General features: G+C 40.6%; 2 protein-coding genes across 2 annotated transcripts; one reads left to right on the top strand and one right to left on the bottom strand.

The window, feature by feature from the left end:
• Window positions 1-604: 604 nt before the first annotated feature.
• gas1b (growth arrest-specific 1b) lies at window positions 605-2591 on the top strand. Its single transcript, XM_073478289.1, has one exon. It carries the CDS (start codon window positions 975-977, stop codon window positions 1749-1751), a length of 777 nt encoding a protein of 258 aa, XP_073334390.1. The 5' UTR covers window positions 605-974; the 3' UTR covers window positions 1752-2591.
• Window positions 2592-11794: 9203 nt separating this feature from the next.
• On the bottom strand, window positions 11795-17508 carry c9 (complement component 9). The gene is made up of 11 exons (XM_073478292.1): window positions 17353-17508; window positions 17145-17235; window positions 16135-16285; window positions 15908-16049; window positions 15494-15632; window positions 15189-15410; window positions 14788-15028; window positions 14570-14689; window positions 13728-13903; window positions 12526-12760; window positions 11795-12428 (listed from the first exon to the last, which is right to left on the bottom strand). The coding sequence occupies exons 1-11, from the start codon at window positions 17424-17426 to the stop codon at window positions 12271-12273; spliced, it is 1749 nt and encodes a 582-aa protein (XP_073334393.1). The 5' UTR covers window positions 17427-17508; the 3' UTR covers window positions 11795-12270.
• Between the last annotated feature and the right edge of the window lie 586 nt (window positions 17509-18094).

Raw genomic sequence — 18094 nt, 5'->3', positions numbered from 1 at the left:
GCAATGTGATACTTTGATGTTGCATACGAAAAAAATGACTCATACCATTTTCAGAGTTTTATTATGAAACATAAAATCAGATACTCAGATAAAACACAGAGATAAGACAAAGTCTAAAAGATTAAGACTTTGAGAGTACATTATGCAAATGCTTGTCTGTACAGGTGTGTTTTTAAAAGCTGTTTATATTGCGGCACTGACTCAGCTCATCTATCTATCTATCTATCTATCTATCTATCTATCTATCTATCTATCTATCTATCTATCTATCTATCTATCTATCTATCTATCTATCTATCTATCTATTTTTACCACCATATAGCCAAATAAAAATAATAATAACTGTGATCTCATACAACACAAATGACTTAATATACATCTTCATAATGAGGTAATGAGCAGAAAGTTTCTTTTACCACGGTTTAAAAACAGTAGCATGCGTCACTGCCAAGTGGTGACGACAGAATCACAGCAGTTTATCGGACCAATCGGAGGCGGCTGTTGCAGTAACCTAATCAGCCCATCAGCACACAGCCCTCATCACAGAGCTGCTGCTGGCTGAGTGGATGCTGGTGGAGAGCGGATGAGTGAGTTCAGGAACGAGGATATATCGCGTTACATTCAGGAGAAATCAGGAAACTAGTCTTTAATGCGTTTTTTTTTTTTTTTGCGGATTTGTCAAAGGTAATCCAAACTTTTCCTCGTCTGCTGAACGAGCGATACATGCGCACGTAAAGCCTGCAAACGCGAACTGGGACTTTGGAGAGCTGGAAAAGTTTGGGACGCACGTTGAAACTTTTTACATCCCAACATGATCGGCTTGTTAATGACACCCTTGATGAGCTGTGGCATATTTTCTGGCGCCTCGCTGACTTCGAGTCCCCATCCTGGTTTAACGTGGTTTTGACGCAGCTTGAAGGAATCACAGAAGCCCCGATGAAGTCTCACATTTTTAAGATTCATTCTCCCTGGAAATGGCAAGCCGTGCCATATTGATGGAGCGGACAGCGGTTCTGATAAGCAGTGTATTGATCCTAATCATCGGCTTATGTGTCGGATCTCCTAACCACAGTCGTCGGCTGGTCTGCTGGAAAGCCATCCTGAAGTGCCACGGAGAGCCGGAGTGCCATTACGCGTACGATCAGTACCTTTACGCCTGCGCTTCTGTCATCAATGGGGACCGTAAGAAGTGTCCCAGCCACTGCATATCCTCTCTCATTCAGCTCAACCAAACCCAAAGCGGCCCGGCTCTGGAGGACTGCGACTGCGCCGCGGACCCGGTGTGCAGGGGCACCAAACAAGCCATCGAGCCGTGCCTGCCGCGGACCCGCACCATGGGCTGCACCGAGGCCCGGCGGCAGTGCGAGGCGGACATGCCCTGCAGCTCTGCCATGAAGGATTACTTATTCCACTGCAGGAAACTTTTCGGAGGGGAGAGGTGCTCGGACGGGTGCCGCAAGGTGATAGCCAACATGCGCTCCATCCCGAAAGCGCAACAGCTTGACACTTGTGTGTGTGACGGCACGGAGAGGAACATTTGCGAGTTTCTAAAAGTCAGCATGAAGACTTTCTGCTCTGATTCCAGCGATAGGTTCGCGGGAAGCGGCTTCTCGGACTCTGAGGACGATCTTGATGACTATAACGAGCCGCCGGAGGATTATCTGTACGTGGACAACTCGAGTGACTCCAAACCTGGTCAGACTGTGCTAAATGTCCTGACCACCATTTTGGTTTTAACCAGATTAATCTGAAGAAACTGCTGCCATGAACACCAGAAATCGACTCACCAGCCATTCTGGACAATTCAGCCCTGAAAATCGGCACAAATTCATACAATTCAGGACATTTGCTGTTTGTTAATCATGTCACAAGCTTTGCAAATGACAGTGTGTGTATCAGAACAATAGTTATGTTTCAGTTACACCTTCAGAAATGTTCAGATCATGCTGAAGGAGCCTATATAAAGATAAATTGTACAGTATATTGTATAAACTTGTTTTTCTCAAAGTATTTGTTTATGAGATGAGATTTGCACTGTATGAATAGGTGAGTCACACTATTTTACTGCATTATGACCACAGAGGAAGGAGAAATGTTTTGTCTAAAAGTGCCTACAAGTTGTTTTTTTTTTACTCACCATGATGTGACCATATCAGAGGCCTGCTGTGAAAGCACAGCAGTTTTCTTTTACCAGCCCTACAGAGACTTTTTCCACAACCCCTTCATTAGAGAAACCAAAGTTGATGTTGAAGCCGCTGTAATGTGTCTTAACTCCCACGGCCAGATACCTGCAACAAGAAGCTCTCAAAGAGCGAAACACTTGACTTTGTAAACATGGATGTTTGCCCAAGGTATCAGGCGTTAACTCTGGAAAAACTGTTCAAACAGACGAGAGAAAGGTAAACTCCTCCTCTTGGGGATTTGCAGCACAAATGGAGCAAAGAGGCGTTGGGTCAGTTTGTTTATCCTCACCACATGTGTTTGTTAGAAGTCTTCAGAAAGACACACTGAGAAAAAAAAAAAAGATGTCTGGGTGAGTGGAGGTATTAAGTGCCCATTATGAACACACTCCTCTGAATGTACATGCACATGAAATCAATAAATAAGAGTTTTACAATGAGTCTTTGCAACATTGTGTGGCTCTGTCTCCAACTTTTTTGTCTTTTTTTGGAAAGATTTAGGCTTCATGAACAGTTAAAAGCAATGTTGAGTCACTTACAGTAATCCCTGTTCTTATTTAGTTTAACCACAGTATGACAAATTAATTGTGTGAGGTTGACCTGAATGTGTTTCTACTCAGCAGTGTTGCCCAAAAGTCATACTTGAGTAAAAGTAAAGATTAAGTGTCCAGGTATTACTTTGGTAAAAGTGAAAGTCACCCATACAAATAGTACAAAAAGTATCTGATTTCAAATGTACTTAAGTATCAAAAGTAATTTTCTGGCAATAAATATATTAATAAGTATTTTTAAAAGTACAATAAAAAGTAAAATATGTATATAAACTGTACAGAACGAGTCGACTGATTACCAAACTGGCCAATTATCACGTCCAACATTCAGTGATTATTGGAATTTGTTTTATTTTTTAAAATCTGATTACCTATATAGAAAAGTATCATGAAAATGCACTAGTTTGACTCAGATGCAGCAATTAACTAATGTAGTGGAGTAAAAAGTATAATATTTGGAGTGGAAGTAAATAGTAACGAAAAAATGGAAATACTCAAGTAAAGTAAGCACCTCAAAACTGTACTTAAGTACAGTGTTTGAGTAAATGTACTCAGTTACATTTTATCACTGGTAGCAAGCAAGTTCCAAGTCCTTTCTTCTTTGGCAAGTCAAGTCCCACATCAAGTCACATCCCCAAAAGGTATTACAATGAATTACATTTGTATTATAATTATTGCAATTGAAACAGTTTGTTTGATTACATTTATGTCAGAGACATAAATGTAATCAAACAAACTGTAAAAGCTTATTTCAGGTCCACTTTGTCAGAAAGTTGATTTTTGAGTCTCAGTACCGACTGGTCAAACACTGACGCTGTGGGATTGTCGGTCAGGTCGGGCACCATCCCAAAGCCTCAGTGTTTGACGCTTTATTCCCTTCCCCTCACTTTTAAAGAGTGAATCACTGACAGCCAGACTAAAAAAAACTGAGCTGAAAACATGAAATGAAAACAGACAAGTCATCTGAGTCATCATGTCTCAAGTCAAGTCCTGAGTCTTTGAATTCCAAGACCAAGTCGGGTCTCAACTCGTTTATTTTCTGTCAAGTCATCAAAACAGTGACTTGGTCACAATGACTGGAGTCCACATCTCTGCTACTACTTAAAGAAGCCACGTATAACAATTTGTAGCAATTTACATGTAGTAATCACTTTTTTATTGGCCATATGTGAGTGGATTGTAACGTGACGGGAAAATGGAGACCTTGCCCGTCTTTTTCGTTTGTCTATACAAGCCTGTGTTTAAGTTGTTTAATGCTGCTGGACTGTGGATTTCTTTCGGGTTGGATTGTCCGCGACAGTCCAAAGGATGTGATTTTGTGCACGTTCTCGAGTGCCTCTCTCAGCTACGCTAACAGAGAGCAACAGTGGCTAACTTTATTTTAGAAATGGAGTCTGCGAACACAAAGTACATAAAGAAAATTTGTTTGGGTTGTGATTAAATCAGCTGAACCAATGGATTTTCTGAAAGCATTTCACACAATTATACACTGAACGTACAGTCATTTCCACAACTTAATGGTGGTTTGAATACTTTAATAGAGGCCAGATTTGTTTTATATGCCGTCATGCGTGTAAAACATCTGGGAAAAGGGTCCATAGCCAAAATACTTCCTCTTTAGACAAAATTATTCTGGCATTCTTTGATTGAGATGCATAATTTAAGTCATAAGTTTGATTACATTAGAGTTTATTGGCCTTTCAACAATCCAAACAATCCAAAAACCTGCTTTAGTAAATGACAAACAGGTGACTTTTTGACAGTTTTGACAGTTGAAAGCTCAGTAGACTTTTATTGCCGTCAATCATGCAGTACATGTCTGGAGGGGTGATGACAGAAAGAAAAACTAGCCACAAATGAGCTCAAAGTTTGTTGTTTTCTTTAGAGGACACAATGCTGCAGCTTATCAGGTTTTATGCTTTCTATTTTCAGTGTATCAAGCAATCTTTAATCAGTGATAGCAGTGATGGTACATGTGTCTGTTTACATGCCTGAGACTCATGTTATGAGTCAGTCAGCTACTTACAAAAAAGCCAGCGTCCCCTCCTTCACTTGTGATAATGGGCCTTGAAACCATTGAGGGCAGCCATGTTGCTTTTCAAGGAGAAGAGATGGGCCCTCCAGCCCATTGATTGGAGGAGAAGTCGAGTGGCACCTCTATTATGGAGATGCAAAATACACAATGGTGCAGCGGCACAATGCAGGGGGCACTTCATTCACTCTTTTCCTCTTGTCACCCCCTTTTCAGGGAGTGGGGGGAGCATGAGGAGACAGCTATCCCAGAGAAGACAGAGGAGTTATGTGAGAAAGTTCAGCTTTACTGCTCATAGTCAAACTCCTGCTGAGACCTTCATTTGTGCCTCAGTCCTCTTACTATTAGATGTTTAGCCATCTTCTCTAACTTCTCTCTGAAGCAATGAGGGTAACTTTATCATAGTTTTGCACTCTGTTATTAAAAAAATGACTTAGCTCTGAAAAACATAAGCTATCATTAGGCTTTAAACTGTTTTTTAAAGAAAAACCAAAATAATAAATCCAGCAATGGCAGCGATTGTTAAAAAATACCAACACAGTGATGTGGCGGAGGCATTACTGGGCCTTTGTTATGAGAAGCAAAAGCCTGCCACTGTCACTTTAAGAGAGCAGGGCCCCCCCGCTCCAACCATTAATAATTGTAATGCCTTTTTATTATTGTTGAGGATAATGAAGGGATGAGAATCATACGGGGGCCCCAGACCATACTTTGCCCTGAAATGTTTTCAATTAACTTTTGGCACCAGAGGAAAAATAGGAATGTAGTGTTTTTTTCCCATGCCAAAGCAGAAAAGAGTCAACGGGGGCCTTTGGTGCAGGGACCAGAACATCATTAAAATTGCCTCATCATAACTCAAACTGTTGCTCGGAACAACCTCCCCTCTGCCCCGCCCCGAGGCCTTCGTCCTCCTGGTTACACTAAGGAAAAGAAAACAGGCGGCTTGACGTTAGCTTGACTTTGCAGACAATATTCAATCGGAGCAGTGATGTATTTTTTCTTATATTATTCTTTCTATTTGTACCTGGCTACTGCCACAATGTGTACATAATACGTCATTATATTATGCATGCGGATGAACGTCAAAAAATACAACATAAGCGCATGTTCGTAAAGAGTTTGATGTCAGTTTAGGACAGCGGCAATGAAAGATCTCCCTCCCTCTTCAAGTCTCAGTGGAACTTTGCGCAACATTTCAAAAGCTGCTCGGCCGCCAGACTGACTTTTTTTCTGTCCAGCCTATTTTGAAACTCCTGGACTAAGGCGAACTGTTTCTAATTCAGTGTCCGCCTCATGTGGACCCAGAGTGAGATGGATCAAAAATAGTTTGAAACAGAGAAAGATGGGAAAACCTTTCAGAGAGCCACTGAATGGACCTTGTGGTGAGATTGTTTTCTCAACTTATATTAAAAGTGCAGCTCTCCTCCCTGTGAGAACCAGTTCACAGCAGTACAGCGGAGTGAGGCTTCTCGTGTGGTCGATACGATAGGCAGAACGCTTACTTTTATGCTTATAGCAGGCTAATAGTCTAATTAATAATGCAGGCGTCATGATCATATGATCTTTGGATTTCTATCTTGTGCCCAAACAAGCTGCTAAAGCAATTCTTTGATTATCAATTAACGATTTCAAGACATCCCCTGAGGCTCCACAAATTTGTCATAAGCCTTTTTTCTCTGTTTTCTGAATTTGAGACATTTTTATACTTTTTAACTACTTAAAAAACATCAAATATCTTTTCATGAGAATAATATTTTTTTTTTACAGCTGTACAAGATCTAAACTTCAACCTAACTGCTGAAGGGGAAAAAAACACATTCCTATATATTTGGCTTCTGTGATACACAAACTATTACTTCCACTGCAAGACAGAAGTAGGAATTTCCGAGTCGGTATGTCTGACTTCCAGTCTAAAAGCGTTTCAGTACATTTGCTCGGAAAAACATGGACGCTCGCTGCAAACGGGTGTGTGAATGGCAAGTCTGCGAACTTCACAAGCAACTGATTCAATGACAGGAAGAGTCGGCTCCTAATGCATACTCTCAAAGACTGAAAGTGAAAATGACGACTACAAATTGTATTTACAAATAAACACTATATAAAGGTAAAAAGCAATAATGAACATTTCGCGGAGCTTGCTCGAATTTCCGACTTGAATATCCGTTCCATTGCACTTTTCCGTGTCGTAGTACAATGAAACACACCATAAGTTCTGTGTCTTCAACAGGGGCGTCCATGATCCCTAGGCTGTCTTAAGAGTTTCTTCAAGTCGGCCACTTAATAATTGTTTGACAAAGTTAAAGTGTTTATTTTTTCTAAAATTAAATGGATATGAAAACACACACTGACACGAATCCAACATTTTATTAGCAAAGATTCATTTGTAAAGAAAAAAAATGATTGATTCACACAACACTGATGATAGTGCTCATACAATCATGGGAGCAAGCTGACCTACCATATATGCCAAATCACCGTGTGTACTAGTGAGCAACCTACTTATTATTGAAGCGTATTGGCCAGTTGTCTGTATTACTGTCCCAGATGTGTGGACATTCCTTTAATCCACAATGGATCGTTACCAAGAACGTGTCAAACTGTGATGGTTTGCCATCGAGCAACTGCTTTGGATGTGAAGGGCTCTGCCGGTCAAATTAGCAATAACACGCAATATGATACGTCTGCTTAGACTTTCAAAATAAAGCTTGCTGAGAGTTCACATACAGTGACATTTGAAGTGGTTTGGTTAGGTTTAGGAAAAGATCATATGTTACCTCATTTATGCACGTTAACTTACTTCGGTAACATAACTTAAAAACAATTCACTCTTAATTCTTGGTCACAGACAGGACACAAACCCTCGTCTTTGTGGGTAAAGTCCAGAGAATAACCCATCCCCTGACTCGGACTTTCTCGCACTAGAGGGGCGCTTCAAGAGGTGGAAGCTACAGGGGTAACTGCAGTGTCAAAATTAGTAGCGTAAGGCCGCTGACTGGGCTGCTGTATTCGATATGTTGGGAGTGAGGACGGACTGCTATCAGCTAAATCTAAATTGAGTCCTTGGCCTTAAAAACGTTGAAGACCCTGTTACGTAATCACTTAAAGCGAGACTATAACTTTGACAGAACAGCGATCACTTTGAAACTGTTGCTGAATTTCCTGTCATTTTCCAAAAGAACCATTAAAATGTCGACCTGTGAGATGTTAAAACACAGTTAAACATGAGCTGCAGAGTTGTCATAAAGTCAGCAAACCTATTTAGTAATGTCAGTAATGTTATACAGCAAAGTTAGCTGGCTTTAGCCGCCACAAGCTACTGCTCATACCAGGCCATGTCAGGCTGTAGCAGCGTGACGTCTGAGTGTACTAAATTAAGCAAGGTTGAGTTTTATTGCTTGTGAATCCAACTTTGATTGTCTAAAAAGGAGGTTTGTGTCATTTTCTTTTTTCAAAACTCTAACATGTTGCAAGATTTGGGTTACTTTTCCGTTTTGACCAAAAATAAACAAACTTAGCCAAAGCAAAGCGAAGTGAATAAACCCCAGTGACCCACGGTAATTGGAGGTTAGGGGGTGGACTTGAGGAAGGCAGTACCCTGGGCTTTTAGAGAGGTGGGAAAGGTGGAGGAGGGGTTGATTTATGATTGAGGGTGAATGGGGGGAAGGGTTTGGTATGGGAGAGAGGGGCTGCGCTGGGTTGAATGTCAGGGATTTCAAGCCTCTGTGAATTATGATGCAAAGAGGGAATATTTAATCAGCCAATCAGGGAGGTTTCCTCTATCTGCCACGGCTGTATATGAATTGTCCCTTTAGTTGCCTCCCCTGATTCCCTCCTGCAGCCCAGCCAAAGAGCAGTGGTGTAAGGTTTTAGGGAGTGAGAGGAGAACAGGAGGAGTGGGGGGACCACAAAACATAGCTGACAAGGGGCATAACTTCATTTCCACGGTGCTGGGACAGCTGTGTGGAGTAATCTGCCGTAGCAGCCCTCTAAAACTTCAATGCCTTTAGTGACCCGGGGAAGTGGGGAGGGGGCAACTCCAACTGTGTCCAGGCGTTTAGGAGTGCGAGGGGGCTCCTTTCACACCCTTCTAAGGGCTTTTGTTAAAAAAAAATATCCCTTACCTCTTTTTCACTGAAAGCACGGACTATATGTTTATGAGATGAGACAACAATGGCTCACGTTTGAAAGCAAACTTAGAATTAATTTTCTAGCTTTTTGTAACGTGCAAAGTGAAGGATTCTGGGATTTAAGTAAAGTTTTTGTGAAGTAAAAATGAACTGCGTGTTTTCTGTTTGCCAACTTTTTTTTTTTAAAACTAGCTTGATAAGTTTTTTTTTTTTTTTAAAAAAAGGAGAATACCTTTAATGTTTAAAACAAAATGTAGGTTTTTGCATTGGTTATGAAGTTTCAACTCAGAGCATAAAGTGCAAAATGAAAGTCGTCATTTGAGTTTTAAATGTTCACCTGTTACTCAGTTTATAGTGCGAGTAAATATTAGTAAAAACAAAGAAAAAAGAAAATTGGGCAGTCTATCGATGAGGAGGGGTTCATTATTTTGTGCTAACGGTTCTGTTGGAGACTGAAGAAAGAACAAAACATTTTCGACTAAGATAATGGCCTGAGGCTGGGTTGCTGTCCGGACTGAATGGGGTCTCCCCGGAGCTCAATAAGGTCCCAAAGTTTTACTCCATTATGCTGACATCCTAAAGGCCAGGGGGTACCACCCCCAGTGGTTACCTCTCAAGTATGCATTCATCACCCCCCGCTACACACACACACACGCACACACACATGCGCACACACACACACTTCTCTCTATTTAAGTGACGACAGGAGGCAATATTCACAGAAAGCCTACCGAGAGAGGAAGAAGAAGTAATAAATAAAGTCAACCCAGAAGGACCAAAGCTGCTCAGGTCATTTAAAACGAATCCACTACACAAGTCACTACACTAAATTCAAGACTGACATTCAGCTGTGGAAGGTGCTGTTCACTGGTTTCCTTGTGTCTTGTCAATCTTACAAGGAATTTGACATGGGAATTAAAACCTGAACATGTGGAGAAACAATATTGTCACGTGTGAAACGGACGCTTTCACCAGTGACCAGCTTTTTTCACATCTGTATTAGAATTTCCACATGTTCATACGGCAGACTTTCATGTGACATGTGAACCGGACGTCTCCCAAGTCATTGGCTTTTTCACATATCAATGAAAATTTCCACATGTGGAATTTATATATTAATGTGTGAAATGCATACATTTTTATGTGATTGGCTCTCTGTAAAGGGTTTTAAAAAAATATTTGGGGCTCATAATAAGCTATTTGCTTTATCCAAGTTCCCTAAGTAACCAAAGAATTCACTCCAGAAAAGGTCTCATCTCAACGAGGCTGAAGGAAATACTGACTGTAAGCAATTTTCCATGTTTTTCCCTTATAGGTGTGTGCAAATTCATCAAGACTGTGCAAGGTTGTAACAGTACTCTCACTGCTGTTTGCTTAACAAGGCCTTCTCTGACACGAGGATCTTCAGTCATGCTTGAATTGTTGACGCTGAATGACTGCACTGTGAGCTTTAATCCATGAGCAAACATGGGAATCAAAGGCTGTTAAGCTAAGCAAACAAGAGAGTCAACCTTTTTGCCAATTTTGAGATCAAATAGCCTAATATTTGGTATTTCTCTTTCCATTTGACTGCATAAAGTATGGATGTAGCCACCGTGTCATTCTTTCTAATGGCCAGAAGAGGGCGCCTGCACTGGTCTCAAAAAGAGGTCAGGATTGTGTGCAATCTTATGAGAAAATGACCCTACTACTCACTTGATTCGTTAAACAGTTTCCTGATGAGTTTATGGTCTCGATCACAACACAGCACGATGATCATTTTGTAAATCATGGTCCCATTTGGAGTGAAAATAGACAATAAAGCAGGGTATGCTTTACTGCATGGCTACCCTTAGACTGACAAGTTGCTACCACCGCGTGTCCTCGGGTTCTCACTCAGATCCAGTCAGGATATCGTCCACGGCTCCACCCTCTCATCCAAATATGGCCAATTCAGACACCAAGATGGCGACAGCCGTAATGCCAGACTCGAGGTTTCAAAACGGTCGTCCGAAAAACCAATGGATGGCGTCACAGAGGTTTTACACTTGAACTTTCCATGTGAATTCAAGACTTTTACACACAGTAAATACTTTGTATTTTCATTCTTTGGAGCTCTAAGAGTTGCTTGAGGACAGTTAAACAGAGAAAGACACAATTTTGGCCACTGTTTGGGTTGAGAACTGAAGTAAAAACAGCACTAAACTAGGAAAAAAGACACCAATGAAGAACATTCTGAATTATTATTAGACATATTTCGCAGTCGAATAACTTGCATGATTTTCCCCCTCACGTGTTAACCGTCAAACAACTACAGTTTATTGGAAGCAGATGTGCATAGTTTGTATTTTTTATGAATTCTTTCTGCATTGGTATTGATGGACAACCTCGTCTCCAGTGTGAAAAAAAAACACCGTATATATCGCTGCTGCTTTTGTTCCCACTTGAGTTGGAGAGTTCTACATTTACTGAAGCATCTTCAACAGAAAACTGAACCTAAAAGTTATGAGTTAATGCACATGTCAAACCTGAGGTCTCAGGAACTGTAAACGTCAACAGAGAAAACTAGAATGCATATATAACGCCTTCCTTTATGCCGTGTTTATGTCCAACACCTTAATCTCTAGCTGTCCTCTGTCAGGTCTCTCTCCATCCTGCTTCCACTCATCTGGTTCTCATTTGCACAGCACAGCCAGCTGGAATGTGTCCGTGCTTTTAAAGATGAGTTATTTGCCCATTAATACATACTTCGGCACAACACTATTTTAAGCGAACTAAAGTGGAGAGCGAGTGTTGTTTGTAGACGAAAAGCCAAAGTTCTTTTGGATAGAAAAGTAAGACTGATTAATGATTAAATAGGTCGTGCTCTTTTATTCGGTCCAAGGTGCTGCGGGCTGTGAAAGACAACACAGACTTTTGACTGGAAACGGTTTTGAGAAGCTGCTTTTAATAAGATGTACTGTATCACGATGGAAATGAAAACAACATGCAGGGATCAGATACTTAGGTCAGCAAAGCGAACGGTGGGGGACCGTGGCACCACATCTTTATTAAAGTTACAGACATGCTATGTTTGATACTTGTTTCACTTGTTGAAGACTTGTGTGCTTTGGTACAACGGCTCCTTTAACTCTCACAGAAATGGCTTTCTACTAAATCTATGATACAATTGATACTTTATACTCCAATTCCACATATTCAAATCACAAAAATGTACCCAAAATAATCTATCTACTCACAAAAAAAGTGCATTATCCATTATTAACCTCAAGATGGCTCTGCTCTCCTAACTAGGCATGTAAGACCAAATATGTGCATGACTTTAAATCTTTGTATTTTTATTTTTAGCGCTTAGGTTGTTCGTTAGATACAGGTTGTTAGTTGAATGATCATTTATCTGCCTAGCAGTATTCTTCACTTGTCGTGCTGCCTCTGCACGCGGCCCCAACAAGCCCGTCTGTGTTACAGCCGCGTGTCCTGGTGTGTTTCCCTCCCACACAGCTGGACCATCCAGACCAGCATGACCAGTTACCTTCCTGGTTAACAGTCGGTCTCGTAGCTGCAAAACATTGTCCAAATTGACACATTGGAGAAAAATGAGCTTTGGCCTTGTTGTGGATGTTGCGATTTATCTTACACCCCGCTGTCAATCTTACCTCCGGGTCTTGCTTTGTCACCCTTCAAATTCTGGCAGCCCAGGCCTTCAAACAGGTGAGGACACATGCAGATACACTCTCCATCCAGCAGGGTGAGCGTGCCTCCGTTGTGACATGGCTTACACTTGCACAAGTTATACTCTGCCACATAGTCTGCTGTGGCCTGCTTCAGGTTAGCTATCCTGGCGTTAGCGTCTGGCATCGCCAGTGGAATTAGAGTATAGATGGGCTGTGGCTGTCAGAAACAACAGAATATGTACAACGTTTCACTTTCTGGAATATGATGACAGAAGAATTATGTCACAGCATTTTTCATTTAGCTTTAGCTTTTACCAAAATTAAACCAGAATGTGGAGAAAATAATAGTTTTGGCGTCTTTGTATTGTGTTGAAGAGATATCTATTGAAATTAACATGCTAACCAGCTAGCTACTAGCTAGTTTTCATCTTAAGACGTAAGAGTCCAATTGTAAACTTCAACAACACTCCCCCTGGTACAGTATCATCTAATACGACGGTGATATGCTGCCCCCTGTTTGTCTGGAGTATGAAGTATGAAGAGTCGACAGGCATGGTAGCGGTTCTGTGAGGCTGTACGTAGGCACAGCAGTGCTACAAAACTAACACTGGCATGTCTATACATATGCTAATGTGCTGATATTTAGCAATTTTTTACCTTGTTAACCCTTTTTAATGAGCATGTTAGCATGCTAACATTTGATAACTAGCAGTAAACTCAAACAAAGGCCAGTGGGAATGTCATTAGTTTTGCAGGTAGTCCCATTTGGTAAAATATTGAATAATCCTTCAAATTAAAACCACTAAAAACATCAAATGTCAACCTCATAATTAGACTAGAAGAAAATTCCAAAGATCACTAGAGTCATTAAGGTGTATCGTGTGGGAGCTGTGAATGTCCGAATTTGTGCTAATTAATCAAGTAGATCTTGAGATATAAGTTTAAGTGAAAGCTTTGACCTGCTGGTGGCACTAGAATAAAGGTCACAGGATCAGTAAAGTCAGTAAGAATCCTCTGGACACCATGAACATCTCTACAAAAAAGGTGTTAAAACATTTTAAAAATATTCAAGTCTGGACCAAAGTCGACCACCGACAGAGAGTTTGGCATTTCCATCCTTCCGAAAAACATCACAGTGCAACGCCTTTAATTATGTTGTCACAGCTTCTCCGTTCAAATCCTACCTCACTTTTAATCAGTGCGGGGGCGTCAGCGATGGTCCGGGCCCAGTTCTGATACGTAGCAATGTCCATCACTCCTTCAGTATTTAATTTTGCCCTCATAGTAGCGGCACTTTCTAGAGTACCTCCTCTGACTGACGTCATCACCTTGTCCACCACTGCTTTTCCTTCGTGTTGATCTGTGTTGCAACAAGTTGTAAAGTTTTAGAGACTTCTCAATAGATACATTCATTTATACTCATCACACAGTATCTGTGCAAAATGTCCTTGTAAGACAAGGTTAGGTTCAGATTTTTACATGTCTATTCTAATACAGTCGTGTAACCCCTCCAGATTGATCAGCAATTAAAAAGACAACAGATAGGGAAAATCCAGAGGGACATCAGGCCATTTTTCAAGTTAAAGCAATACAATTGATGACCCATTATCTTCTGTTAGACAACAGAATTGGTTAAATGCTAACGCTAGCTAATATGTTATCAAATATGTAGTTTTACTTCAAAATATGGTCAAATTTCCCTCCAGATTTTCAAAGTTCAATAACTTTTCAGTTGCTACTCAACCGGTAAGTGATGAAATGATAAAAAATGTGTCAGATTCCCAATGTTTATATGATCTGCAACCGGCAACACAGAAGCATAACATTATCCGAGCATTCAAGCTTGAGGAAAATGGCTGCCGTGTGACTGTGGTCAATGTCCTACAAAGTAGTCATGCTATGAAGGAATTGTTTCATGGCCAGTATGGGGAAGAGGAGTGATTGTTATGAGACTATTGTATTAAGATAGACTTGTGCCTATACTTAAATCCAAGAAGTGTGATCAGGTGAGACAGTCAAAGCTTACCAGTGGATTTTTTTGTTACATCATCACAGTTTTCAGGTTTGTAGTGTGCGTTTCCATCATCACCAAAATTTACTGTGATGCCTATTTTGACGCATTCTTGAACCTGTCTCTCTGTGATATCTGCAAGAATCGTGAAGAACAGAAGGTGAGTGAATGAAAACTTTTGCGGATGACAAGAAACGATTTTTGGAAAGACGCTCTTGCTGGGGTACGCGTACTTTTCTGTTTGATGGTGTCCTGGTTGAGAACGTAGATCAACTCGTATTCGCCGCCAGACAACCCGTTTCTGGTGTAGTGTGTACCGTAGTCCTCCAGGAAGGCAAAATAAATACCCTTCTCATACTGCAGAGGCAAAGACTTGATGTGCTCTAGAAATTCCCCAGCCACTTGGAGGTCACGGGAGCGCAGTCTGTAGGTGCTCAGCTCCACTCTGCCCTTCACCCGCATAAAGCTCTTGTTCTGAGTGTGCAGGAGAGAAGTAACACTCAAAAGATTTCTATATTTTGAGACAGTATTGGTTACACAGTTTGGTTATTTTGAGTTAAGTTAATCTTGCTGTGTGAGCCACGATCTATGTATAAATTGCAATGTGAATTACTTGTCATTGGTTGACATTTACCTTGATGGTGGTGTACTCTGAGAACTCCTTAATCATTGTTTTCTTCTCATAATTAAGCCCTACTTCCGTAGACGCAGTCTTCTCAGACATGGATTCCTCAGTTTTACTAAATTTGAAGGAAAGTCCGGCGTCGACTTTAAAAGTCATCTCTTTCAATATTTCCCTCAGGAGGCTGTGTGTGTCTTCATAGATTTCTCTGGAAGTGGTTTCTTCCACACGAGTCTGGAAAGGCATGAAGCCAAAGTGTTAAGGGATGATTTTTTTAGAAACCTCTGGTTAAAATAGGACAAAAGGTTCTGGCTAACCTCGTATCTGAACACACCGACGTTCCAGGGGATCCTCTCCGTGCTCCCAGTGTTCGGATTTCTAACACGGTCGCACATCCCGTTGAAGTAATCATTGTAGAAGGGGTTCATTCGAGGGGCTGAGCCCAAGATGTTGACTCTGGTGCATGGACACAGTGGACACTTTTAAGACTATATACAGTAGTACGCCTATTTAGCCGAAAGTCAAAGATTTGAAAAGTACTTGAGTATTTTAAGTGACTAGAAATTGATCAATTAATTTCAAGTTGTTAAAACTTTTTAGTTCATACAACTTAAGTGTAATAGTCAAGTGATAAAAGTGATGATGTGCCATCCTGATTTGACTACTGTAACATAAAGCCTCCATTTTACTTTCATATTATTTCATCTTTAATTACAAAAATCCCTTTTTACCCGTATCCTGCTGTCCTGCTTTGCTCATTGGTATCCAGGACTGGCACAGTACAGGGTTTTCGCTCAGGCTCACAGTCCTCATCAGATCCGTCTTCACAGTCGTAGTCCCCGTTGCACTGTAATCTCTTTTTGATGCAAGAACCTGTGTAAAGATGGGTGTTAAACTGAAAAGGCCTCAGATAATAAAGGGAAAAGTTTGCTGTAGGGTAATTAAAAAAATAAACTACCTGACTCGCACTGGAACTCGGAGTCGGAGCACACAGGGGGAGGCGGTCGCACACATGTTGCATTCGTTTGGCAGAACACGCTCTGCCCTATTGGGTCGATGCAGGCCTGGCCATTAAACTGGCCAAAAACTTCTACACTTCGAGAACGCCTCTGAGGGTCACAAATGAAAACACAATCTAAAGCATATACACTCTTTGACAAAGGAATACAACAATAATAACAAAGAGTAAAGTTAATTAAAAGCTGGGTTCGAATTCAAAATGTGTCACAGATATATTAGTAAAAAAAAAAAATCATGATCGTCTGACCTTTCATAAAATGTTAAAAGAACTTTTAGATATTGGACTTTATCCACTAAAATGCGTTTGATTCCTCATGTTCATTTAAAATAATGTGACAAATGTACTATCAGAGGCAGTGAGCGGAGATGACAGTTGTTGCTACTCTGGTAAGCTAAGGTTAGCTACCTTTTAGCGGGATCTGGTGTTACTTTTGTATGTCATTAAGATTAGATTTAGCTACTGCCCATTTAATGGTAGTCCATGGTATAGAAAAACCTGAATTACTACTTAGAGCATCAATATAGTAAATTGATTAACCCACTTTTTCCTGTTAGCTTAAGTTTCCAAAAATTAGCTTAGCTTAGGCTATGTTACCAGATAGCCATAACTAGCCAGAGTGCAGTTAGCCTACTGCAGGTCGGCCTTTTCTTCTTTTTTCTAGATGTTACGGAAGCCCTAAAGGGCCATGCACATTTTATTTCCTCCGTTTTCCCGTGATAACGAGTTAATTTCATTTGTTTTCTCGAGATCTCGAATTATTATCTCGAAATAACAACTGCCGTTTTCCCGAGATAACGGGATAATTTCCTCGAGATCTCGAGATAACGAACTTTGTTTTCCCGAGATAACTATTTCTAGCTAGTATGGTATCATGATTAGACTAAGTTGACAATAAAGTTTTGCAGTAAATGGCGTTGACTGAAATTATTAATTAAACTGTGACTCACTCGGGCGTTTGTGCAAGGATCACATGGACGCCACGCTGACCATTGGCCCCAAGCACAATTTACCGCTGGTGGATCAGGAAGTTCGGCTCCCCTGAAATACACATAGGCCTATTTAATAATGCAACTCTTCGTATCATACAAAATCAGTGGTAAGTGAATAAAAACAACACCCTTGCTGTTGTTTAAATGAAATAGGAAATATACATACATTCCTTCTCCAAAAAGCACCAAAGTTAGACACAGGGCACAGAAGCCCAGCTGGAGAGCAACCTCAATCCTCATGATGGACCTTAGAAGAGACAAGTGGTGTTGTGTGTCTGCCCCGATCTCAGTCTTTTAAGCTGCCTCTCTGTCAATTATTATCAAACTGCAAGTGGACCATGTTGTGCTCATCAGTCAATAGGTTGGATTTTAGGCACAGCAATGTTGATTCAGTGCTCGGAAATTCCAAAATTTTTAACATCTTACTCATCCAGCCGTTATTATTTTGTTCTCTGGTGTGAGCAAAGGCTCTCCGTGAACATAATGATATGATGATGATTGAAGTGATGATTCATTTCTTCTCATCGTCTCTGCAAAACTGTTATACCGACTGTTCTAAGAAAACGGATGAAACTATTCTTAAACTACAACTATAGTTGTCATAGTGAACCATGGCCACTGCAATATAGACAAGAGAAGATGTACCCTTTTGACACAGCAACACGAGGAAGCAGACGATAACAACAACAACAAAAGTAGCAGCACAAGAGTAGAAAACGTACTAGGAGAAAAATAAAGTGGAATAAAATACAAATATACTCTAATAAATAAGATAAAATAGAAATGCTGTATACGGTAGATGGTGCATGCATAGTATATATATGTGTAGTGTGCAAAAATTCCTGAGATATGCAGACACTCATACAGACTGTTCGTATATACATGTGTAAAATTTGCATTAAGTCGTG

The sequence above is a fragment of the Pagrus major genome, chromosome 12, assembly GCF_040436345.1.
Source record: "Pagrus major chromosome 12, Pma_NU_1.0".
NCBI classification, from domain to species: Eukaryota; Metazoa; Chordata; class Actinopteri; order Spariformes; family Sparidae; genus Pagrus; species Pagrus major.
Note: the sequence above shows the minus strand (reverse complement) of the source record. Positions and strands in the feature narration are given on the sequence as shown.

Coding starts and splice junctions, on each gene's coding strand:
- gas1b (XM_073478289.1), top strand. CDS start 975: ATGGCAAGCCGTGCCATATTGATGGAGCGGACAGCGGTTCTGATAAGC.
- c9 (XM_073478292.1), bottom strand. CDS start 17,426: ATGAGGATTGAGGTTGCTCTCCAGCTGGGCTTCTGTGCCCTGTGTCTA. Junction 15,029..15,188: donor CAGAGTACACCACCATCAAG/GTAAATGTCAAC, acceptor CTGCACACTCAG/AACAAGAGCTTTATGCGGGT. Junction 12,429..12,525: donor TGACAAAGCAAGACCCGGAG/GTAAGATTGACA, acceptor AATGTTTTGCAG/CTACGAGACCGACTGTTAAC.